This window comes from Daldinia childiae (genome assembly GCF_008694065.1).
Source record: "Daldinia childiae strain JS-1345 chromosome Unknown Scaffold8, whole genome shotgun sequence".
NCBI lineage: Eukaryota > Fungi > Ascomycota > Sordariomycetes > Xylariales > Hypoxylaceae > Daldinia > Daldinia childiae.
Window position 1 is genome coordinate 1287500 of NW_022984649.1, and position 25764 is coordinate 1313263.

General features: G+C 45.3%; 6 protein-coding genes across 6 annotated transcripts; 1 reads left to right on the top strand and 5 right to left on the bottom strand.

Moving 5' to 3' along the window:
• Positions 1 to 1172: 1172 nt before the first annotated feature.
• On the bottom strand, positions 1173 to 1753 carry GL218_07118 (Heterokaryon incompatibility protein 6, OR allele; the record flags this gene model as incomplete). The annotated part of the gene is made up of 2 exons (XM_033583863.1): positions 1173 to 1185; positions 1275 to 1753. The coding sequence occupies 2 exons, from the start codon at positions 1751 to 1753 to the stop codon at positions 1173 to 1175; spliced, it is 492 nt and encodes a 163-aa protein (XP_033432943.1).
• Positions 1754 to 3204: 1451 nt separating this feature from the next.
• Positions 3205 to 3821, bottom strand: GL218_07119 (uncharacterized protein; the record flags this gene model as incomplete). Its single annotated transcript, XM_033583864.1, has 2 exons — positions 3205 to 3391; positions 3448 to 3821. The coding sequence occupies 2 exons, from the start codon at positions 3819 to 3821 to the stop codon at positions 3205 to 3207; spliced, it is 561 nt and encodes a 186-aa protein (XP_033432942.1).
• Positions 3822 to 11164: 7343 nt separating this feature from the next.
• On the top strand, positions 11165 to 15426 carry GL218_07121 (uncharacterized protein; the record flags this gene model as incomplete). Its single annotated transcript, XM_033583865.1, has 2 exons — positions 11165 to 13875; positions 13938 to 15426. The coding sequence occupies 2 exons, from the start codon at positions 11165 to 11167 to the stop codon at positions 15424 to 15426; spliced, it is 4200 nt and encodes a 1399-aa protein (XP_033433189.1).
• Positions 15427 to 15743: 317 nt separating this feature from the next.
• Positions 15744 to 18833, bottom strand: GL218_07122 (Heterokaryon incompatibility protein 6, OR allele; the record flags this gene model as incomplete). Its single annotated transcript, XM_033583866.1, has 2 exons — positions 15744 to 16482; positions 17212 to 18833. The coding sequence occupies 2 exons, from the start codon at positions 18831 to 18833 to the stop codon at positions 15744 to 15746; spliced, it is 2361 nt and encodes a 786-aa protein (XP_033433187.1).
• Positions 18834 to 21210: 2377 nt separating this feature from the next.
• On the bottom strand, positions 21211 to 23061 carry GL218_07123 (uncharacterized protein; the record flags this gene model as incomplete). The annotated part of the gene is made up of 4 exons (XM_033583867.1): positions 21211 to 21568; positions 21979 to 22249; positions 22310 to 22434; positions 22505 to 23061. 4 exons carry the CDS (start codon positions 23059 to 23061, stop codon positions 21211 to 21213), a joined length of 1311 nt encoding a protein of 436 aa, XP_033433188.1.
• A 1602-nt stretch (positions 23062 to 24663) lies between these two features.
• Positions 24664 to 25751, bottom strand: GL218_07124 (Wall-associated proteinase; the record flags this gene model as incomplete). The annotated part of the gene is made up of 3 exons (XM_033583868.1): positions 24664 to 24971; positions 25085 to 25275; positions 25360 to 25751. 3 exons carry the CDS (start codon positions 25749 to 25751, stop codon positions 24664 to 24666), a joined length of 891 nt encoding a protein of 296 aa, XP_033433192.1.
• Positions 25752 to 25764: the final 13 nt, after the last annotated feature.

Genomic DNA, 25764 nt, shown 5'->3' on the forward strand with positions numbered 1-25764 from the left:
CAAAATGCACATCAAAGCCCCATTGGAAGCTACCCCAGTCGGTTCCAAGCCGATGGAAGAAGCCAAAGTCCTCACATTCTTCACGATGGATCAATCTTCCCTTTTCCATGGGTACTGCCTGTCCACAGATATCGTAGCGATGCGGATTATCTCTATCTCGCTGTCTCACAACCAGTATACAGCCTGGTCCCCGATTATCCGTACGCCGAGACTTACAATATCTGAATATTATCCAGTCATCACTTCGAGTTCCCGCTGGTAGCATAAAGCTTACAGTTTCACTATTGGTTGACTTTCGAAGCTCTTCAAATAGACTTCCCACGAACAATGGCATCTCTACTAGTGAACCGTTTCCCTTGATAAACTGCTGCTGACCATTTTGGAATGGAAACATGAATCCGAGTATGCCCCCCATGGACACGATTCGTAGCCCTAGCCATTCCTCAGAGGTACATAATGGGTTGCACACTGTGTTAGTTGCCTTCGAGCTAGAACATTGGGTCTCTCCTATAGTTTTATGCAAAGAGGTCATTGGAGAGAAGTTTTCCGTATTGTTCAATGGAGTCATAGGTCTTCGTGAGTCTAATACCTTTTTTAGGTATGGACAAGTTTCAATATTTAAACACTGAAAAATTCGGGTAGCTAATGGCCAGATAGTATCCCAATGGATTTTTTCCCTAGGGTCTTGGGCTACGGCCCTTAGCGTATCTACGGCTACTTCAAAAGGCGACTTTTTATAATCGACACTCAACGGGCCGTCTTCACTCCAACCTATCACCGTGAGGATTCCATAGATTTTGTCTCTTGGATCCTGGCAGCACAGAAACATAGACTGTCCAAGTGCGACGTAAAGACCCAGAGGCGCTACATATTCTTTGCTCCCATGATTTGTGAAGTGAACCCAGCAGATCCTTTCTTCAACAGTTGAAGAGATCAACTTCTCTCGTAGCATGTTCCTGTATTCGGGAGATTGGTGCATTAAAGTAGGGCGAAGTGCGTGGAGATAGTCCATAGGGACGAAGTCTTCGCCGCAGCAAACATGGACTTTACGAGCTGCGAACATCTCCTGTAGAATCCAAAGGCGGGTGAAGTATGGTCGACGTATAAGGGCGTCTTTAGCCCTCTCTACCCGTTCGAGAACTTGCATTGGCACTGAAAAGGCAGACTTAGGATTACCCAACCCCGCTAACCATAGTTGTCCCAGTTTAGAAGGTTTCCAGTTTATAGTGCCGGTAGAGATGGATTTAAAATAATGATGGGTTCTTCGCACGAACTGTAAGAGGAATATGCTATCATCTGCATGTGGTCCGATGCAGGATAACACACAGGAAGCTAAGCGATAGATCTTTCCCATCATTTGTACCTGGTGGCTCTTCTCCTCGTCGTCTACCTGATTGATACATATGGCATCTATCCAGTAATAGCGATGGCGCCACGGCAAACTCATGTTTTGCAAGTATTTCTCATACCATCGAGCTTGGCGTAAAACATACTCGCAGCTTTTTCTGACTTTGAGCGGTTGGTTGTTGATAGAGATGTATGTGGTTTGCGAAGGATCCCCCCATGTGTACGAGATGGCGTGATATGGAGGAAGATTGCTGAGTGACCAAATTGACAAACTACAATGAATAAGTTCGTCACGTTTGGTATGATGTATTTGTAAGAGACGAATCTGGTTTCGTGCATCAGCCATAGGTGTGTATGCGAAACAGCGTCCTTCTGCGATGTTGCCACCAACTTGCGGATCCCCCATCATGTAATGGAGTTGTAGCGCTCAGTGTAAGTGAAAGTAATCGCTGTCAATGGGAAATTTGGGGGGTTGTCTAGTAGGTGGCTGCTGTATTTACATAGAGCCTTAGACCTAAACTAACCAAACACAAGTATTGACCCGAGCACCTTATGAAGAAGGACTCTTAATCGCCTGATTATCTATTCAACGAAAAACATAGAAAGAAGAAAGAAATAGATAATACATATCTTCCCGAGTCTGGTCCAAAACGAGCCAAGCCAGCCAGTGTTCGCAGCCCTTGTTCTCAGCCCTATTGGATATTGTAAAGCCCTGTAGCCTTTCGCAGCTTACCCCGCCAAATGGTGTTTATCCCCAAGACACCGTTTAACTAAACCGTATTAATTATTACAATTTCCTCCGTCAGGTTCTGTTTTTAGTTATAACTAACTGAAGGTGGGTATATTTTAAATGAGAAACAACCAAAATGCGAGATTCACCTAGGTAGGTAGAAGTATTATTTCGCACCATATACTCTGTTCTTGTGAGAATGTGAAGTTTTGTTTCGACTCACGAAACCCCGCAAATTGGAAATTCCTATGAGACGCATGAGGGCTTCCCCGAACTACGACTCATTAGAAGATTTACACCGTTGCAGTAATGAAGATGATTCTAGGCTGAATGGTTATGTATTATATACGGCTTGGACTTGACCGACGACTTTTTATAGAGATCGATAGCCATACCAAAGCAAAGTGCACTGTTAGTGTTTACCCTTATTTACGATAAAGTAACATAGACGTCGTTAGGAACCTTAGCTACTGATAATTCTTTGACAGCAATAGAACATTGCTTAGTTAGCTATTCATTTATGATAGAGGAAGTCGTGAAATGTGAGTAAATATGCTTAAGCTCTGTAGTTGGTTCTCACTTTAGTGTAGTTAATCGGACATGTAACCCCCCCTTCAATAAGCCATCGTTGTATACGCATGGATATCCCTTGGGTACCTATATTGGAATATATTTTAAGCTTGAGTGAATTACATACAGCTTCATGATAAGTATACGCTATAGCAGGCGATCTAAAATATGAACCGTTATTTGGTAGATGACAGCGGTGGTTACCTCAGAGGTTTCTTAAGTTAGGTACCTCCTAACCCATATAGTTATCAAAAAACGAGCCAAGCCAACCATAATAAATGCTTATTCAAACCAACACGCAGCAGGATCATGTCTGCTGACCGAGTCAACTCCTCCTAGGCACCTTCACCTAATGTCACGAGATATTACGTTCGTATTACTAAAAGCTAGAAATCTTTTTTATTAAAACATTATGAATATATACTGGCACGCTATCTTTAAAGTTATTACTATTCGTGCATATTCCAACCAAGTCGTGTGACTCTATCCCGTTCTAAAAAGATGCCCCAGTCTATCCTTTTCTAGCTGTATTCTGGCTAAGCTCTATGTTTAATGCTCTAGTTCGGTCTTATGTTCTCATTGGTGGCAGGCATGACTAAAGTCCTTGCCGACTGGCCCCACGGTCCAGTTAAGGTGCAAGTTAAGGGGTTGAATTTGCCCATCTGGAGACAGAACATGTACGCATTTGGATCGCTTGAGTTCCCAGGGTTGGATGTGATGATGTGTGTGGCATATAAACCGGCGCTGTAGATTCTATATTAGTAAAACTGCTCATATTTAAAGAAGGAAATTTTACTTACCCATCAGAGGTGAGTTCCTCAAATAATTCGACGCGGAAGTTTGTATTGCCGGTCCATCCATCGACTGGCAGACGGAATTGCAACGCCGGATTGGCGCACGCAGTCCATTCTGTCGGACCTGGGTTAGTGCCAGCAGGCCAATCAACTCTGCAGGTGGTGTTGAGGGTGGCGCCGGTGGTTGACGAGGCGTCCGGGAAAGTTACGGCGACATTTACAAAGGAGTTAACGGAGTCAACCCCGTAGACTCCCGGATACGGAAAGGTAGCGCCAAGGCTGGTAATTATGAATTCGGGAGTGTCTCGGGGCTCAAGGGGGAGAGCAAGAGCGGAAGAGAGAAGAGAGAGGGCGGAGGTTAAGATGGCTTGCTTATACATTGTAAAAGAAGATTATAGAAATAATCTATAAAATTAATGGTTGATTGATATAAGTAAAGTAATATTCTGAGTCTTGCTTATGAACTTTAAGACGATTTTCAATAGAACCAGAGGAATGAAGATACGACTTATTACTACGATAATGCATTCTACTTATATTCGAGTAAAAATGGTAAAGTCCTACAAAAATGATGACGATAATCCAATCTATCAGCTCATGATCTCATTACGGTCTCTCTGGATCCTCTCTACGATTGGTATCTATACGCGAGCCCGTGTTCGCTGACTGCGCCCTGAAAGGAAACCCCCGAAAAAAAAAAAAAAAAGCGTATTCAAATACGAGAAATCTCGTAACGGCGCTGACATAACTGCCTTCTATTATCCCTTCTACTTCCCTATGGTATCGTTACACGAGAGCGCTACATGGCTGCTGAGGTGAGGTGGCGAAGCCCGGTCCCATTTTTGAAAGCGACCGTAGCAGATCGGATTACTCTTTAATTGGCTTCATTTTTCGAGTGAGCAAATCCGGACAAGGCGGTCCAGCTGAGCTGTCAGGGCTACCAGGCTACGGCTGCTAAGCGAGTTCTAAAATCGTCTACGCCTCACCGCTATTAGTTGGCTCTAGTGAATTCAATCAGTCAAGCACGCGGATAATCAATCAATCGAGTCGATGCGATGATTATTTTCCATACTGTATGTGGCTAAGCTGAAAGTAGGTACTTGGCGATATTGCATCAAGAGATTGTTGTTATTCAATAGAATGTATACTTCCCAAAGCCTATAGTTAAATGTAAATGAAAGGTCATAGTTACCTAGGTACCTATTGCTATTGCTATTGTAGCCTTACTTCACTTCGTCAACAATGGCGCCGCTACATACAAATTCATAAATCCCTTTTTCAATCTCTCCGGAATTCCCGCAATACTCTTCATTTCGTCCGTAATGTTCCATTTCAAACTATCCGCTAAGGCCCCTACGAATCCCTTTTGTCCGTCGTCGCCTGAGCCGATTGTTGGATTGGACCATGCCTCGTGCACCGAAGTGTACTGATCTTCCACTTGCTCACCAGTAGACGGCTTATCAGGGGCCCAAGCTTCATCGGCGTTAATGATTTGGGGGAATGGTTTCTCTGAAAGTAGACGTTGTAGATCTGCATCGGCGACTTGGTAAGCAGGGAAGGGATCCGGAGCCATGGTAGGCTTGGGAGCGGTTATCAAGACCCCAGACATAAGGGTGATAGCCCCTTTGTCATTGTTGAGGAGGTCACGAATGTTGTTACCACTGGTGCGGGGATCGGTGGATGGGTCGTCTACTACGTGTTAGCTTTGCATACTGGCTTTTATTTCGTGCATAAGTGATCACGACTTACACTTTGCCCATAGACCATGCGGTAGACGGTTGAGGTACTTATCGTACTGCCATCCATCATCTGTCTCTCCTTCCTGTTGAATTACTACTGTAACAATCGATATTAGGGTTTGCGTGAGCTTCATCGGTTTACCATAGATATTGTCGTGTGTTAGGATGTTAACCCCGTCGGGATCGTTCTTAACGGCATTGACTGGCATTTTGCATTCTACAACGAAGGAAAAGGAGCCGGCGCGTACAACCCACGGTGTCGTCTGGTCGCGCTCGGGACTATCTTCTGGGTTTAAGAGCCCTGATTGGGCCAAGAAGTTGTGGCCCTCGTTCTCTTTTTCTTGGACTTTCACATCGTCTTCAGCTCCTATAGCGAAGTTGCTACTAGTAGCTACGGATCGCGCCGGACTTGTACCTATCTGCAATACTAGAAGATAGAAATCGTGGAGGCTGACTGCCTCGTTTTGGCTTTGGTTGTTGCCAAAGTTGATATCGAACCCCACGATCCAGAAGTCGACGTGGACACGACCAGCGATTGGTGGGCCCCAGAGGTACAGCTGGGCACCAATTTCGACCGATATGCGGATATGAATAAACCAAATGTCAATGCTGAATCCGACTCCGACGGAGACACCGGCCTGCATATTGAAGTAGAAGGGCTTGTAGTTAATGAGGAAGTCGGCGAAAGCATCGAACCATGCTGACAGTGGACCAGCTTCAAAGGCAGCGTGTAGACGACCTCCAGCCATACAGGCCTTAGGTGTAATAGCAAAGTAAGCCTGGCCCGATACGGTAAGGCCACCACCGAGATTCCAGCTGATTCCTAGGCGTGGAGGGTTTGGGAAGCCAACAGGAAGGTTGAAAGCTTGATGGTAACCGCCGAGGGTGAAGACATACTGGCCAACGGTCGACTGGTCGGCGTGCGGAGCGTCGAACCAATAGTATAGACCAAATCCACCAGTAAGATGGCAGTTAGGATCTAGTATATAGGATCGTGGAGACAGCTGGGCGTCAATCTTGAGGGTACCGTAGTCGAAATCGGCCACGGCTGATATACCTAACTCGACGTGGGCTATTTTGAAGGATGAAGCGGGTGTAGGGATATCAGCCGTGGCTACGGCAAAGATACCAAGCTTCACAGAGCTTCCAAATTGTACGACGACGACAGCATCAATAGTTAGCATCTGGAAAGCGCCAACACCCATGCCAACAGCCAACCAGTACGTCTTGTCCAGTGGTTTGAACCAGCCGCCTGCACCTGGGTCGACAAGCTTCTCTAGGGCTGCCATAGCATTTTCGCTGTCGCTAAGCTGTGAATTATCGATAAAGGGAAATCCGCAAACCTCGTCAACTGTTGGCAAGCGAACGCTGCTGTTGTAGCCGAAACCGCCACAGATGGCATTGATTTCGGCAAACTCGAGTGTTACAAGTGGGCCATTCAGCTTAGCAAAAACGAAGACGGTCTTAAAGCCATTAGAAGTACCCTTTGGTGTGACTATGCCGTAGAACCCAGCCGCTTCAAACTGGTACAATTTCCAGCCGACGGTAAGACCCCCAGCGTAATAATCGATGCCTCCTTCATTGCCATGCCGAATGACACCGGCGATCGATAAGGGTGGCTCTTCAAACGATGCTGCCAAGCCCATAATTATGGGTTTGATTGTAGGGGCTCCACTAAGCGTTGTAAAGGCAAAGCCGAGGGAGAAGCCGACTAGGGAGAAGCCCAGTGGACCGAGCTGGAAGGTGGCATCAAACATGACGGCTAGCATCTTGTCCTTATACTTCAGGCCGACGTTTCTGATTGACAATGGACCGGCAATCTTTTTGTACGGTGCCTGAGCGCTTGGGGAGCCGTCGTCAACCTCACCCTCGCCTGCCTTGAGCGCCGTACTACTGGATAGCGACGGCTTCATGAATTCGTAGTCGAGCAGACATGTGCGCACACTTGTGTTACTGCGTATGATAACACCAAAGTGGCACCCAGATGCTAGTAGAAGATCTGTTTTATTTCGTAGCTCTGGTTTTATTTTATCGTTGACAAGAATTAGATCCTGTCCTATGATCTGTAGGCTGTGGTTGAGCTCGTCCCGGTCTAGACGTGTTAGACCCGTTCCTTTTCCGGGCGCCGCGCCTTGCTGCAGCTTGTCCTGTACCCAGAGGAAGTACAACTCATCGAGAGGCTGTGTCAATGTGCCGATGAGAGGTAATTCGAGATCTACCTTAGTAAAGCCGTCAATAGAGACCTTAAATAGTCGCTTAGATGGTGTCTTAGGGCCCCAAGTTGTATTATGCATTTGAGCAAAGTCAATGTGCACATTTGCGACATTGAGTTGCGACAGGAAGAAGAATGACTCCTGGTCGACCCCGGACACATTATCAATAGCTAGGGTTTTATTCTTGACTACATCAATCCCAAAAATATCCTGGTTATCGCCCACAAGCTGCGTATTGTATACGAAATCAGGAAGTTCAATGTCGGGCCCCAAAATGCCTACCAGCACATCTCCGATTTTCGCGGATTTATCTCCTGGATTAAGCGCGGCTGAAAAGGTGAAATCGCCATCTTTGTATGAAAAATTGAGGCCTAGGCTCAACCCGGCGATAAGTAGGTCACCTACAATAGTAAACTCACTTCCTCTCGACTTTCCGCCGGATATTTTCGTATACTTGTACTCAACAGCTAGCGTGTCGATGGCGATTGAGTTTATGAGAGGTCCGACGTGAGCTTTTGAGTCCTCGTCAAAGAATTCGACTAGAGTCGAGGCATATAGCCCTGTGAGCGAGGCCTTAAGGTCCCAATCTTTAGTAGCTGAGTCATAACTCAACGATCCCTCGATTATTGCAGGTAGAATTTCTTCCAATTCATCTTGACTTGGTTCGATGGCAGCACTTATGAAGGCACTTAGGGAAAAAGAGCTGCTATTCCCCCAGGTAAATGAGCCTTCAAGCGTGACCTCACCCAGACGCGGCTGAGGCGCTGAGCCTGGAGACGGAGGACTAGTTGTGATAGAGCACTTGATATCGAAGGAATCTTTCGTGAGCTCCATATAAGCGATTGTGATATTTGTAGGCAACGTGTCGGGAATATTGTCCACCTCCTGGCCAGGAATTAAGGATACAATGTCAATTGACGTTGCCGGTGACGATGTCAATGGTTGTAGATCGGACCATTTCTCCACATGTGGTAATAGGTCCTTGTCCGTAGACAAGTCGAATTCTATTTAGTCCATGTAAGCTACCTATTCATCCATTTCGCTATACATTCGCTTACTTACCATTCCACAGCTCGCCTGTCAGTCGACCGAATCCGCCTGCGAAACTGTCCCAGTTGTACGAAAGGAGAAACACCACTGGATCCGAGCCAGCCCCACTAGTACCAATGTTTGCTGAGACCTCGATGTCGAATGAAAAAGATGATAACTTTAGGTTCTTTGTATCAAGGTTGACTGTTATCATACGCAGGGCAAAGTCGGGAAATACATCGGCATCACCTTCCTTCTTCGTGAGAATGCCATCAACGAGCTTATCCAACGACTCATCGACCAGGGACCCAAGCCACTTAAGAATCCCCATTAGCGAATCCCTGGACTGGAATTGAAACGTGAGAAGCATATCATATTCGCTGATTTCGATGCCTGCTGTGGTAAGAACCTTAGGGTTATTTGAACTACTACCCTGAACAGAGCACTCGATATCAAAGGCAAGTGACCCCTGGAATATAGGCTTTAGCCCCAATTCCGTTGCTGCTAGGAGCATATCCTTGTAGAATATTACCTCAACACTATTGAGGGTGAATCCTTTTAGAATTCCACCTAGAAGGTCTTGTAAAGGCTCGAAGCTAGGCACCTCGAACTGCAAGCGCATCACAACGCGCTTGTATGAGCCAGGGAGATACCAAAGGGCATTACGCTTTGGATCTCCTTGCCCAGGTGTTGTAAGCGTTGCAGTAAGGTCCAACAGCTCACTTGGAACGTAGTCGACCATACCTTCGCTCCCAGCGTATGAGAAGAGGTCGCGGAGCTTGTTGGTAGGAGTATCGGATATTTTAGTAAAATCAAGACCAAGTGCCAAAATCTTCCCTTCCCCATCGACTCCAGGTGGAGGAATCCTGGAGGCCTCTGATCCATCTAATGGCCGACCAAATGTGAATAAAAGCACGTCGCTCGCTGAGCTGAATACTAGCGGCCATGGTTGCATGAACTGTAATTCGAAGCTCTCGATGTCTTTCAAATTGGAATCAAGTGTGACAGAGCCAGTAGCTGTGGAATCGAGTTCCTGAAACCATTTCTCTGTCTCATCACTGTCGTCAAAGCTGGCTGCTGGGCCTGGGTTATTTGATAGAATAATGACTTTGTCGTCGTTAAGGGTAGCCACAAATGTATCTATGGGGCTACCTTCAACGAGTACATTAATGTTTTCGCCTGGATCCTGTTTTGCCGAGCTAGCATAGATGTAGTAGAGCTCATTACTCTGAATAGTTTGAGACGAGGACTTCTCTAGCGTGTCGTCGGCGGCCATTTTAGATAATGAATTCAACGTGCCTGACTACTTACTACCTTAGTTAATGTGCATAGTTCATACCAGTCTCCTTTTCAGTATCACTACGTAGCTGCCTGTGCTCCCCTCTTGAAAGTCAATGTAGAGGGCTTTGGGTCTCAGACAAGGTCAATGGAAGTCTTGCCATTCGTACAAAGTACCGTAACAACGATAGAGAAATAATCTATCGAAACACATGCCAAGGCCAACTCCCCGATTAAGACAATCCAGTCAAGGAACAGGAAGTCAAAATTTTACCTCATTTTTCCTTGTGACTGAAATTTATCATAAATTTCCACGCCGGTTTCCATTGTGTATGTCGCTGTGAATATTTGTCTGAGGTGTGTTGGACGGGTGTGAATATAAAATTAGTTTGTAGGTTGGTAGGAGGTAGGTATGTGATACATACTTCTGCGATGTTACCTAAGGTTGGTATTTAATATACGTTGATGTGGGGTTTTAGACTATTGAATCCTTACCTACCCGACAGCCAATCAAATGTGTAGTTCTCTCCCCTTTTTTTCCGTTAGGGGTAATGCGCAGGTTATCCCAGCCAAGCTGAACTAAATTGGCTGAGCGGGTATGCGCGCCAAGAAGGTAACTTCCATGATTGTTCCGTACAGTATACCACTACTACATGATAAACGTTAACGGGGGCTGAAACAATCAACCTTCTCTCTAACCTTCTCCAACGTCAATCAATCAATCTACCTAGGTACCTATTCATATCACATATATTGAGGAGCTCGCTTAATGCAATATGCAAACTACCTTTTATAGCCTCTTATCTTGCGAGTCATCCCACCATCGTTTCTTACTTTCTTATTAACTACGCCGATTACACGAACGAATGACGACTAACACTATATGTTCAAAGTTTTTGTTGACTTGGCGGGAGAGTACAGAATGCATCCGGCAAGACAACTTTCTACAGATTAACTGCAACGTGCAGATCGGAGAACCTGATTGGATGGGTATGCTACCGTACGGCAGACGTGAGAATCCATACGTTAGATCTACAATGGCTAGGTATGTTTGATTGTCTATGCACACCATTGCCGAGGGCTATACAAAATATCCCCCTCCAAGGATGACCGCGGTATGCCAGCGTCCTAGTTGGAGATATTCAGCTGGCAACTAGACATTCTTCACTAATGTTGTCAGTACGATACCACTTAGCTCACGTAATGACGTTCATGTGAACCTCATGCATCTGTATCACAACACATGTTTGGTTGCTAGCTTAGAGAGGAGACTACGATGACTTTGGAGTACCTAAAGGCTATATTCTTTAGGCTACTAGGACCAATCTTTGGTAAAGCTAATCGACTTCTGTTGTAGACTTAGTTATCCTTTTTGCCCATTGTTTCCAGTCAGTTAATATTGTTAGAGCTAGTTTGATCTGTGAAACTCAAGCTTATCACAAGTCCATCACAAGCTTAACGACAATGTCGACTACCCAAGACTTTGAGGCACTCCTCGTGCCCATGCAGCTAGATGCCTTTGTTCTCAATAAAGCTGTATGCGGCACTGGAAATGAAGGCGATACGAGTGCGCATATCTGTCCCATAACACAGCCCAACTATACCTTTCTACGCCTAGAAAACTTCCTAATCCAGAGCGATTTTCAAAACCATGCCGACTTACACAACACGGCCCCGGCTGAGATAAATTCGCGTATGACGGACCTGGGCGCGCGTCCTAGCCCCCAACCGTTGCGTCATCGGTACGGTGTTTATATCCACTGGACGCTACCCCGTTTCTACCGCTCAGGAGTAGCAACCAGCGAGACGGTGCCTGAGGTTTCTCGTAGACAAGAACGAATTCGGCACGGATTAAAAGCAACGGCTTTAGAGACCGAACAACCTGCTCTTACTACGCCTGATTTTGTTCAACCACCTACGCGTTGGGTTGTGGTACGTAGGATCGAAATCGACAGCATTCAACCAGAAACAGCCAAATCAGCGTTTGTCGGTCGTGAATATGAGGCATGGGTAGTAGAAAGTGACCATAAATGGTCACTCGATGATATTCCGCTCGACGTCGACTTGCAGACAGATGTAGCACCTTTCATCACAGGTAAATCGGGCGCAGACGTCAATATTGAGGAGCAGGCTGAGGTTTTCATCGGACGCAAAACGCCGTTAGCTGACTGGACTCCTGATGACCCTAATTCAGAGGCTCAGCCACCCAATATCAGTCTTCTACGCAGCGGAAATCAGCTCTTTGCCGATTTTCAAATGCACAACTCGAACGTCTTCAGCATTCTTGATAATTTTGAGTACGCCGATGAAAGCGGCAAGCCTCAGTATCTATGCTATGCTAAAGCTAATTATTATCTCCTGGGTTGGCATTGGAAGGACGATACAGATCCGCTCTGGAACTCTACCAAGTTTACTGCACATGGCGCAAGTTTGGAATCCCTCTTCATGAAAATGAAAGGTGCCGATGAAAATCCAGATGACTGGAGCGACTGGCTCAATGATACGAGTCAGCTGAGAGCATTGTGCCACGGCGCTATGTACGACGTAGTTTGGGATGAGGATAAGAAGCCTGCTACAACGCCAGCAGACGAGTACAATGCCCGCATCAGTGACCCGACACAAGCAGCTGTGTCAGTTGGAACTACTCCCATGGACGCGCTGATATCGTATTGCCATGCTCGCAAGGGCGGAGGCGATATCGACCAGTTAGAGGAGGACATCCTCGCGCTCGAATCGTTGTTACTTTCACGCGACGACGGTGTCGAAGCGCAACGCGAGGCTAAGAATACAATCTACAATTGGTCTTTCAATCGCTCACCGGGTGGATTACACTACCACTTCTCAGGTGGGGGTAAGCCTGGTGAACAGCCGGTTGAGCCTGAGCGACCGGCTGTTCTGAAGCTGTCTGAATTAAATCAAGCACAGAGTCTACTAGATAGCTGCAATAATACCATGAAGCAATACCGCTGGGACATGTTCTCGTTGTGGTGGGGATTTATGAGCGACGTTGGCAACGGCGAGGGAAGCAGTAACGAAACCGAGACTGGGGAATACCAAAAGAGAGTAAATGCCCTAGCAAAGGATATAGGAAATCTGCAAAGTCGCATCGACCAGTTGCAACAAAATATTACGGATTTACTAAATCCACAGGATAAATTACAGAACCTACTAGAGACAGCTAAAGCGGCAAGCAAGCCCGTCTTCTACCGTGCAAACGACCCGACGGTCCTCATTGGCGGCATCCCATCTGGTTGGCCTATTGATTACCTGGATAAGGTAGCTGTCCGCGCGCCGGCTCAGACCATTCCCGCCAATGACACTTCCAATCTACCAGTTGCCTTAAAGGACTTGTCTGATCTTTTAAAAAAGAAGGTCCCTGATATTCTCCGGGCACCTGCTAGTTCTTTAGTAACTGAGTTCTACATCATCCAACAAGATTATAGTAGTTCTAATGAGCCGCCTGCGGGTACATTTTACCCCCAGTTTCATGATCCTAATACTGTCGTTTCGGACGGGAGTTTACGCGACCAATGGGGAAACCGACAGCCATGGTTCCCCCTTTACGTCGAGTGGGAAACTGAGTACACACATGTGCCTTTCAACTATTGGAAGCTCGACGAACACACGGCCCGTCTTTCAGTTAATGAAATGGTGCGCTATGGTATCACCGTTCCCTCCACGGACGGTGAGGAACCACCGCCACTATGGGAGGCGCTACTTGATGAGCAGAAAGGCAATGGTCCGGACATGCGTGTGCTGTCTGGTCGGGTACTCATCTTACCACAGCCTAGCTTCTCGCTTGGGGCTAAGATAGCGCAGCTCTTTGACAACACGCCGCCAGAAATTCTTGACATATATTTGTCAAAAGAGGAGCGTGACAACCTACGTGCGAACGTGTCAAAGCTGTCGTACCTGTCGATGCCGCTCTCTGGCTTTACTAATGGCATAGTAACACTAGCAGAGGGTAGCCACATCAAACCTGAAAATAAGACTATTGACTCGGGGGTCGAGTCAAGCCAGGCTATTGATGCGGCAGTAAACGACAAGGCAGGTTTAAGTAAAGAACATATTGAACTAATCAAAGGAGAGTCGGCCTCAACACCGTACGTTGCTTTAGCCAATTTCCTCGACAGTGCATGGTGCCCCTTTAAACCTGTGACACATGGGCAGTTCAGGTATGTCATTAACTTCTCTAATAGTTATTCTCATCTACGTTTCTTTTGCTGATTCTCTACAGATTTCGCAAGCTTAACATCATCGACAAGTTTGGCCAAGCCTTAGTTCCCATCGATCAGAACCCCCAAATCGATGGCCCTCCACCCTTATATCCTTGTATTAGCGATTTCTATGAGCCACAAACTATTAAGGTCGACGGCAAGGACCATGCCAATACAGTAATCAAGGATAACCCTGCCCAATGCGAGTTCCTTCAGCTTCCACCGCAAATTAATCAGAATGCACGTCTTAACGCTAATTTTGTCCAACGTATTTCCGACGATCCAGAGGATGAAAAGAAGGTAATTGGAGCTCTAGGAGCACTTTCCAACGACTCCCCCGGATCGGCTACCTGGCGCCCAGCATCTGAATGGGAAAACCCCATCTGGGGTTGGGTTATTACAAATTATGCCGACTACGGTATCCAACTATTCCTAGCAGATGGGACCTTTTACCGTGAGGTTCGCTTCGGTGGACCTCTTGGGACGTTAGATGCGCCGAAGTGGTTACCCTTCAGCCCCGATAAGGATACTTCGACTACCGATACACGCCAGCTTGATGCCCTCGTCAACAAACTCGCCGATCGTGATTATCTTCATGGTTTCTGGACCATGATTACGAAGGCACAGGAGACACTGTCGGCTGCACCGAACGACTATGCTCAGTTCCTTAATTCCATCGTGGGTAAGCCGCTAGCTCTAGTTAATACGGGTTGGTCCCTGGAGCTAGACTCGCCTCCGCTCAAGAATCAAAGCACCAGGAGCAAAGTCAAAGATCCAGAGCGTGATCTGACGAAGTCGGCCGCCGATAAAGATTATTATAAGTTCCAAGTGCGGCTAGGAGACCGCGACGCTACCTATGACGGGCTGGTGGGATATTTCGATACTACAGCCCCGGGTACTGACGAGCTCAACTTTGACTACATTAGAACGTTCTTTTCTCCAGATGATAAAGAAATTGTGCCACTAAGGCCTCTCAATACTGACGAATACCCACTATTCACACCCTTCTGGGAACCTCCCTTCCCAGTCGAGCCAGCAGACTTCGATAACCATCGCAACGCGCGGATGTCAGTATTCGGCGCCATAATCGACCCATTCACACCTATACATGCGTACTCATCATTCCTGCCGCCGTCCGAATTACTACTACCGTCATGGACATGGCAAAGGGCCATGAACACTATGACCGCATTCTTCCATGCGGGACCCCTAACACTACCACTCAATGACGTGCCACCCTATGACCCGGCACAGGTGCTTACAAAAGACAACGCAAAAGAAATTCCCAAGCGTGACCTGCCATTGCCGTCGCTTGGAGCTGGCGACTGGAGTTGGTTTGAGCCGTACGTTGTTGAGGGGGATGGAGACGGAGATGGGGATACTGTATTCAATCCGTTTGGTATTGAGAAGAGAGGCGATTTGACAAAACCTGGATTTCAGAATGGTCCTTACACTGCCGTCGAGGGATTCTTACAGTTAAGGAACCCTATCATGATGCCAAAGGAGTAGGACATGGAAACGTGAAGTGTAAAGTATCCAATTTGATGAAGTTTGGTATGCATACCTAAGTACCTAAGGTAATAAAGTACTCTTATAAATAGGTAGCTATTACTATCGTTGCTATAGGGTTCGAACGAAACTAATTCTTGCCTTATTAACCAGCTAAATAACCACGTCTCCCAATAGTAGTAAAGATAATGAAAAGTTCAAGTCTCCTCCTAACTAACAATCTGCCCCCCTTAATACTAACTCCCCTACACATCGTTTACTATGCATTTCTATTAGTACATTTCGTAGATAGCCTTTGGAACATAAATCCCATATGTTTAGACAATCTGGAAGGGAAGACTAGGTGTCGAATAGATAAGGTCTTTCATATTCTTCTTGCCATGAATCAATTTGTCATTGACGGCCGCACGGGCAACAATACAGTCCTGTCGTACATCGTCTGAACTGTTGTCCCGATTCTCCACTTCTCTAAGGATGAGATAGATAGGTGAACCATGTATCCACGAGAGGGAGTCGCCTGGTTTGATGAGAGCCGTAGCAATCCCCACAAGTCCCTTCTCGGTAATGAAGACTGGTTTCCCAACGAGCTCCTGATTCCGAATATTGGCGAGCTCATCGAGATTTTCTAGATCCAATGGTTCATTGTTCTGCATTAAAAGGAAATGGGTTATAGAAAGGAACTCGGTATTTACATCATCTCCGAATTCAGTTGTAGCAGGAATGCCAAGTAACGACTCGCGAGTGTTGAACACTTCGAGAGTTAGTGATGTCAATACTGTGAATGCTGTGAGAGTTGCCGCATCACTCAATCTTGGCATCAGACCGACCCATCGGACTTGGTCTATATAGTGCCCTGTGCAAAATAGAGTTGTTGGAGTGCACAGGCACATATTGTCCGCGCCATCTTCAAGCTTAAGGTGTGAAAGGTTATTCTCGGAGATAAAACCGTCAAGTGTCACCTTGTGTTTAGTTTCTCTAATTGACTTGTTGCCACGAAAGCCCGCGTCGGTGTAAGTGAAATCGAGAACCCAGGAGGGGCCGGCTGGGTCTTCTGCACTTAGTAGAGATTCGAACCAAAACTTACAATCGTTCATCAGATAGAAGTTTGGGCTGGCGTTATAGTATCGAGCTGTCGCCCTTCTAAATACTGTTTCGCAATGTTCTTTATAGTCCACCTTTATAAGAAGTCCCATACATTTGGGAAGAAGTGACTGTAACGCGAAGATCTTATCTCTAGGATCTGTAGCTCGATAGGTCTCTGCCATTGCTAACAAAACCATGAATGTTTTCACCACAGAATGACGTTCTACTTCCAGACCACGACGGTACAGAAGAAGAAGCGGGACTCGACTTAGCAGACCTATCTGGGAACTGACTATCTTATATACGGCTTGCCATGCTTCTTTAACCGTCATTAAAAGGTTAGCGTGAATTTTACCCATAAGACAAATTGTGTTATCGTCATGATTGCCAAAGCTCACGATTGGGGGAAGAGAAAGAAAAGTTTAGGTAGGTACCTAGGTATGCTTACCGGATCCCATAATATCATGTCGATTCTTGATTTGTTTGGTAATGTGCTCGCTCCCGGACGATAATTTACTCGCTATATTCATAGCAGCTGTAAAGTCATCAAACGAGAAGCAGTGTCCGTGGAAGAAGAATATTGGCGCATTCGGTGGGCATGCGGCTTCCTGAATTGTCCAGACTCTCTCCCACCATGAGTATAATAAGACCAGAGCCGCACATCGAAGGAGAATTATGTATAGAAACATTTGCTTTTCGCACCATGGGGCGTCCATAGAATACTTTAGAGACTCCTTCAAGATCGCAGCGAGATCGTATTGATCTATGTCAACCCCACCAAGCCCAACAGGAATAGGGGCATACAACCCCTCCATGTTGAAGGACTGATCTGCTCTTTGATTTTCTACCGGATACTCTCCTTGATTCTTTACTGAAACTTCTATTTGTTTGCTCTCCGTGTGGGCGCCGCTTAGCCAGATGACCGTATTCTTAGCCCTGGAGTAGATCTCTTTCATGAGTTGAACCTGGTCTGTTTTTTCATTAAAATCTGACTGGTTGATACAAATCGCATCGATCCAGATCTCTCTGGTGATATCCAGACGTCGTAAGTCTCGAAGGATTTTAAGGAGATTATTCGTGACAGTGAAAGGCTTGTGATCGACCAGAATCTTCTCCGTAGACATATCCTTACCCCAGACGTATGATAAAGCCTCCGGAATATCGTCGTGGTATAGATTGCGCACTACAAGGTGGCACTCAATACGTTCCTTCCTGGTACTAGGAAGGATCTTGATGGTCCGGACCTCCCCTATCGCGGAATTGAGGCGGCTTGGATATTGGTAACTCGTCTCATTTGCGCTGTCTTCTCGGGGCTTGGGGGTCACCTGTATCGCTGGTTGCGGCGTTGATAGTTCGGATTTTCTATATAGATCGTACAAAAGGTCAAAGTGTGTCATCAAGCTGGTACCAATCGATGGTTGCTCAATTTTTATATCACGGAAAACATCAAGTAGCTCATATATTGTCGAATCAATAATTTCGTGTAGAGCACCCTTGAGATTCATCATGTCTGCTGGATCGCGCTTTCGTCTCGATATGGGCCACGTTAGAATTTCAGATAACTTGTCCATAGCAACAAAATCCTCAAGTTCGTTTGGGTCTGTAGAATCGATGCGGTCTACACTCTCCTGACAGTCCTGTAGGCCGTCATGCCCATTGACAAACTCTTCAAGTGCGGAATGTATGAAGGAAAATCGCTCATCCCTTTCACATAGGAGTTGTATGACAGCCTGAACCTGCTCTGCGACATCGCACATTTCATCAACCTCGGGTTTAAGCGTAGAGAACTTATCCCTAATCCCTGGGTATAATCGCCGCCACATTTCAAGTACCCTTTGAGGAAAGCCGTTGGCCAAAGATTTGTGATGACCATCACGTATAAATTGTCGGTATTCATCATATTCAAGTTTGCGATACTGGTCAAGTAAAATTTGACGACAGTCATCGAAGAGATTTTGATTCCCGTCGATCTGTTGTTTAATGAGAGTATAGCGTAGATGTTGAATAGCTTGATCCCGTGGAGGTCTCGGCGTATCATCGGGCAACGTTCTATTAAACTCATCTAAAAGAGTTTGGAGATATTCATCAGGTAAAATGTCCTTTGAATCTTCTATAGTAGCTTTCATAGATTCATCGAAGATTGATTTAGTAAGTTCGTCGAGAAGCGGCTTGGGGAGATTAGGACGGAGGTCTTCGGGCATTCCTTCAAACATCTCGTCAAATGAAGATCTCTGCATTTCTTTGGGAAAATCAGCCGGCAAAGGTTTTTCAAGATCATAGAGAAGAGAGCGAAATGGCTCTGGAAGCTCTGTTGGTTCATGCATGTCTAGGTGAGTCTTGGGTCGATTATCGAATGGTCCCCGAAAGGTCAGATTTGGGAAGTCTTTTGCAAAAAGGGGATTCGAGACGAGCAAGGAGGGAACCGGCTTTTCCCTTTCTTTCTATTTTCCCCTTAGAGAAGCTGAATATGAACGAAAGCCGTATTATGTCTAGGCTTGTCCTCGAACACCTAATGATCTTAAAAGAGTAACACGTAGTCGATGCACCTAGATTATTGTATCTTGATTTTATAGTAAATTGTAGATATTTATTTAAGGCAAATCTATTCTCGAGTACGTAATTCCTGACATGCATTGGGTATCATCGAGAAAATTACACTTGAAGTAGCATTACATTAGGTATCTAAAGGTGTGAGTGAGATAAAAAAATGATAGCTTAGCCTTCGTCATTTAGATAAGCCTCATACACATATTGCCTTACCTTACGAAATATTATTGATTAGAATCTAGGGAGCATCTACTTTCTGCATCATGAGCTGGAAAATATCTTAATAAAAATTAAGTAGGTTACGCCTTCATTAGGCGTATGTCGACAGGGTGGATGCAACCCTAAGCAGGCTGTGTTATCTAAGATGGCATCTTATTGATTGCATGAAATCACCGCCACTTGTTGTTTGAAAGGCTTATAACAAGGTAGACCGCGAGGCTTCCTGCCAGGATTCGAAGGTGAACCTTAATTTGTAAAAGAGTGAAGATTCTTAGAATTGTGGCGTGTGACTATTGGTTCGAAGCGTTTGTTTTTTTCAGGGCAAGCTGAACAGCGGAAAATGCTGATTAGCAGAACGTGGCAAGTAGTATTGACAGATAGCACTAGTGTATGTGGCTTAGAGTGTTGATAGTGAAGAAGTTTTATCCATTAGGAGAATAGGAGTTCGAATGTTATTTAAGGGGCTCGACTTATCCTATCATTACAGGTTGCGAAAGTTTAATACGTGTAGGTACCTACATTTTACGGTATTGAGATTTATAATTTTTAACTGGCTACCTATGTTAAGTTTTAAACGGGTTTAACTTACCATATTACGAATTGATATGTGTGAGATGTACCTAAGTACATCTCAACACGTGACCTTCGGTCGCGTGTCATCCAAACACTCATCCATGATGAGTGTTTGTAAAAAAAAAATAATAATAATTGCATCATTAGTTTGTTATTCAATCAATCATCTATTATCTAACATATACCTACTTGTGTTACACGGAATAGTAAAGAAGAAAAAAAGGCGAAGATTAAGTAAAAAAAGAAAACAATAGTCAAGTTGATACTATTATACATAAAATTAAATATTGTGTGCCAGCGGTTGATCAGCATTTTGAGGACGACACGAATGTACTTTTTCCATTCCCCTTGGAGAAAGTGAATCGTGACTCCTTGGCTGTTGTTACAGCTGCTGCTTTAGGAGTGGAAGTCTTCTCTGGTCTGCTTGACTAAAAGATGGAAGAATGTCTGCAAGGAAGGGAGCCGTCTAATCTAGTCAGTAAATAAGTAACGGTTGATACTCTATACATGAGCCTGATAACCTGTCGAGAAAGAATCGAGTAAAGTACCGTGGTTGATTCAGTTCCATTTGTCATTCTTCTGGTTGCTAAACCCACTTCAAAAAATCCCACATCCTATATTCCCATCTTCTATCTTGCGCTGCTATTAAACTTGCCAAAACCCCTCTATCTCTAGTAGTAACTTAATCATATTTATGTACTGAAATTCACTCATGGCTGCTGATACGCTGGATTAAACGCGTCCTGGACAGTTCCCTTACCTTGAGGCACCTGATTGAGAGAATGGTAGTTATGACTAAACCGATGTTCACTATCGCGGTAGAGAAAGTTGTAGGCCTCTTGATCGACTTATGACGCCCGTACGGTGCATTGGAGGGGTAGGCGCAGGCCGATGGTGACCTTTGGCTGCGCATCCTCGGCCCTATCGTGCTAGCCCAGGGTATCGCGCATATCCACGAGCAAGTCTCTGTAGTTATCTTCGTTGTCTAAGAAATGGAGAAATCTCAACTTGACTGACCGAATCGTCTGCGGCAGTGGAGCGAGGAGAGAAAGCACGTCAGCCTGCTGGACTAAGAAGCCGGATAGCCCAAAGTGTCTAAGTATATGTGCGAGTTCCGCAGCGGCTTAGTTGGCGCGTGCAATGAGAATATATAATAATTTAGGAGGCGAAAAGCGAGGAACGTGGATACCCCCATGAACATGCTGCCCGGCCTCAACAGGTCGATTCCCAGCTACCTCTTTAGGATTTTCGGCCGTATTATCAAGCCCTACTAGAACGGGAACACAACGTGATAGCTACTGGAGCTGACGCTGATGCTATAAGGTACAATCTGAGGAGTTATGACTATAGGAACAACTATCACTAAAAAGGAATTTTGTCATCCGCCTCAAAGTCTTCACCAAAGCCCGAGTCAAAATAATCGTCTCGTGAAGCCAAACGCGTATCGTCCCAAATGATCTCCCTAACCCCCCTACACAATATTTCATGATCGATAATGGCGCGAAAGATGCTGATATTTAGGGGATTGGCGGGTAGAAAAACTCGAGTGAGGCATACATGAGCAGTATCTCGGAAGAAGGCACCAGTTAGCCGCAAGTTCTTGATGTCGCGATTAGCTAAGTAAAATAGAACCAACGCAAGAAGTTCAACGAGGGGGGAGGGAAGGTTAAAGTAAATGATGCCATTATTATTGAATAGTACTTTGGCACCTAACCACGAACTACGACACGGTGGAAAGATTCAAATATATTGCATCGTGTTAGTTGCTTAAAAACTTATAAAATTTGAAAATAGGAATCAAGCCCTTTGAGGATAACAATAACATTGATCGACCACAGCTAATTTAAATAAGGTAAGAAGTATTATTATAGGTTGCGTATGGGATAGGGGGGTGTCATTTCAAATCCCAATACTTCCAGTCCTGCATCATGTAGCCATCGTTTCCTTCTAACAAATAACCCTCCAAAAATAATAGGTCAACTCCTCAAGCTCAATAAAGCTGCCTATTGAACTTTAGGGAGCAATGTTCGTTCCAATTTCCCCGTCCCTGGCGGTTTCCTCATCTCAGCCAAAATCTTTGCTTGATCTGAGGGGTCCGTGTACTCGAAAATTTCATCAGTGACCATGTACCACAAATAAATTTTTCCAGTAGATGCGGTGAACATATATGAGTCTCCGCCGCTGTCGGGCTCGACAACCATGAGCTCCTTCATGCCGGTCAAGCCAACTTGCTGGGCAGCCCTCGTACCGTCGCCATCGGGTCCCCAGTAATAGTCGCGGTCCAAATCATCGACATTGATAGACCATCCCTCAGGTGGATCGGTGATAGCAGCCATATGGGTTGCTATCGCCTCTTTTCGCTCGACGGTTATTCCTTGCGGCTTCTTTGCAGTCAAGCTTGCTTCTCGATATATTGAGAAATTACTTTTCAAGGCCCTGGACCTATTGATGACTTGCTTACAGTTGCCACAAGGTCCACAAAGTCTGTTCTTTTTAGCTTCCAAATATTTGTCATATGAATCCAAGCTCTGGCTCATCATAAAGTCCCGACAAAGAGCGAGGCCTTCCAGAGTTCGGTTATCGGAGCTGACGAATAGTTAGCAATTGTGGATGAGGGGAAACTTGGTGGGGGAGGGGGCAGAGCTGGAATATATACCGAGTACTGCGAATGTTGAAGATAAAGGGGTATGTCTCTCCACAGTTGCCGAACGAATGGTTCGGAAGACGATATGTATCTAATTTCACAGGTGGTTTATCGAAGGAATCCCGATTAAAAATGTCGACCCTCATCAAAGAATCATGAAACATATAGAATCGCTGGCGCTGCACTTCCTGTTTCCATTGCCCAACCTCGTTCGGATCCCAATTATCACCTGCTATAGAGCCACCAAGGAAGAAATATTTTTTATCGCCCACTGGTTTCCATGTGGCTTGGAACATAAAAGGCCAGAATCCCGCACCATCACCAGGGGGTTTCCACTTACTCGCGTAACCCGCGATGCGCGAACACCACCGCGCATAGACTGCAATTAGGGGCTTGAAATAGTTGTTCCTATTAGCCGTTCCTGGAGCAGGACCTAGGATGCTTATGAATAGGCCAAGCAAGTCATAGGGATTCCACCATTTCACGGATATAGACCGTTCTAGGACCCCTTGGTAGTTGATCGGCCAATCTCCGAGTTTGAACTTTGCTATGAAATCTTTCATCTCCATAGTCCATTGCGGATTGAGCACACGTAGGAAGTGACTTTTAGGTCGGAGATCCTCGTTATTGAAATCTTCCCCATCTGGTAGGCTATGTTTTCCCTCCTATCGTTAGCCCTCTTGTCTCAAAGTAATCACTTAATTCATACGCACATGAGACGATCGAGCTTATCCTTAATGTACTTTAATTGCTTTTGGACTTCTGATTTCTTGGCCTGATCACCTCCTGCGTTCCCGACAAGACAATCTTCCATCCATTTTTTGATCTATCGGAATATTAGCTCCTTCTACCCGATACTAATCTTGTAGATAACTTAACGAGTCGCGTTATGTCCGTCTTTGGTATTATTTAACTGACATAACGAATGGGCAATGCTTACTTCATCTAACTTATAGTTGAAGGCCGTACGAAAGAAACCTTTCTCGCCAAAGGCCTCAAGAAGCGGAACTTTCTCCTGTGCCATGGTCTCAACACCCCAGTAGTTGTCAACCCTTGTGGAAATAAGTATATCAATAATAGATTCCCAAGCAGACTAGGTAGTTCTGAGAGTTTCAGTTACCTCTTTCCGATAGTAGTTGATTCTCTCAATCAACATATCTTGCGACGGGGTCTAGCATTCTCTATGTTTTCAAGTTTCCGACATATGGAAGACTAATTCAGGACACCTTCTCTTACACTGCATAACATTCCCTTTACTCCACGAAAACCCGCATTTCCGCGGCATCGTCTTTCCGTCATGAACGTATGATAGCTGCCGACACGGTAGTTCTTCGCGTCATCCTCTCCACGAACTGATGTAAGCCACGTACGGCGGTCCGATGGAAGCTCAACCCCGCATCTTGGAGTAGTATCTCCTATGTTGATTTTGTATGTTTTGACACGTCGCCTACATAGATTTGCATAAAGATGGGAACGTCGTGATAGAAACAGGTAAGATCAGTCGTCTCAGGCCAGCTGAAACTTGCAGTCTCAACGTCTCATCAGTCTGTTGTGTTATGTGACGGTGTGACGTCGGATGCTGGGTGCAATTGTAAGTGTCTAGAGTAGGATTTATGTCGTAGTGTGTCGTGTAAATCATGCATTGTTAACGTAATGAAGTAATATACTCGATAGAATCTGGGCCTCGTATATCGTTGATACCGTGCATGATCATACAAGCATAAGGCTTAGTTAACGGGTATATTAGTATAAGTACCTATTTAGCAAGTGTATACATGTAAAGAGGTAGCCCCCTTTCCTTTTTTCTCACACAAGACGAGCATTACAACCCATAGCTTAATATGCAATCGCTACCTTCTAACTATGCAAATTATTAGCATAGTTTCAAAATGCCCCAAATGTAAGTTGAGTTTGTAGATAATAGAATACTCTAACCCCATAATTTATAAGATCGCACTGATATTAGAAGTAGCCCTTGGTACATGATACCACTACGGAATGGTAGGCAACTAGCTAGTAAATAGCTTCAACCTGGAATTTAGAGGCCTTGTTATTTCAGGCGCCTATAGTAAACATCGTAATTTGGCAACAAACTTTCGAACGTAATGTAATGCCCTTTCAACTTAAAACGTTGCGGTCCCGTAATCATCCTTATTCATTACAAAAACCGCTCAATCGATATTATCAAGGATGTGAGCAAAGGGGCTCTGATCCCCGCCCTCTTCCGTGCCCAGGTTCTTAGGAATGTAAAATACGTGATTAAATCCATTTGCCTGCGTAACGGTGATCTGACTATTCTCGGCAACCATGGGGGCGCCTTGGATCTCCTGGGAATCTTTCCAATCGCCTTCGCTCATGACGCCTCGCATAATATTCTGGTTTACGTTACAATAGTAGAGGTATGCCTTTTTGGTTGACTTAGAGTAGACTACCCCAATAGACGTACTAGGGGTCATGTCGCCCGCATGTACGGTAGTGACTGTTAAGCATTGTTAACTACAGATCTTTGGTGTATATGAATTGAAGAGGGAAATTAGGAGACATATTTCCTGGCTTTAGAAGGCTTGGTAAATGAGTTAACTAGCTGCTTACGAGTATTTTTATCTATATTGAAGTCGCGGAGGCCCCCGCCTTCGTAGATAATATGCCGTTCCTCATTGACCTGGTCATACCAAGCGGCTAGAGAGCTGTTATAATCTACCTGAACTATACTGCTTAGGACCTGCGTAATTTTGCTGTTGAGATCTAATTCCACTACTCTTTTTCTAGTATCGGAACCATCACTATGAAGGTGGTTAAATCAATTCGCGAGTGAAGCGGATATCCAAGTAAAGATTAGATAATGGATAGTATGAAGCACAACTTACTTGAGATAATACAGCCAACCTTGGTTCCCATCTGTGGTCGCGCCTAAGGCAATATGGTTATTCTCGAACGTTCCTGGTGTAAGATCTTGACATATAGGCGACACAAGAGATATTTGGACGTCCGCCCCTGTCTCTCCCTCCCCTTTCTTCGGTATAGTCATGGCTACCACAAATTTAAGTCCGCGGTAGTAGGCTGCCGCAATGGAAGACGGATTCAGGATGTATCTATTATAATGATCGTCGGTCGTTACCCAAGTGTCTTCAGCCTGGTAGTTGATATCGGTACTGGACTGCAGCGAGATGGCTAGCTGTGCCTTGCTTGTGTTGTAGAAAAGGCTAATGCTCGTATCATCTACAACGCTCTTGTCGACAATCGCCGCCAAGGCCGCCATGATTGTCTTAATA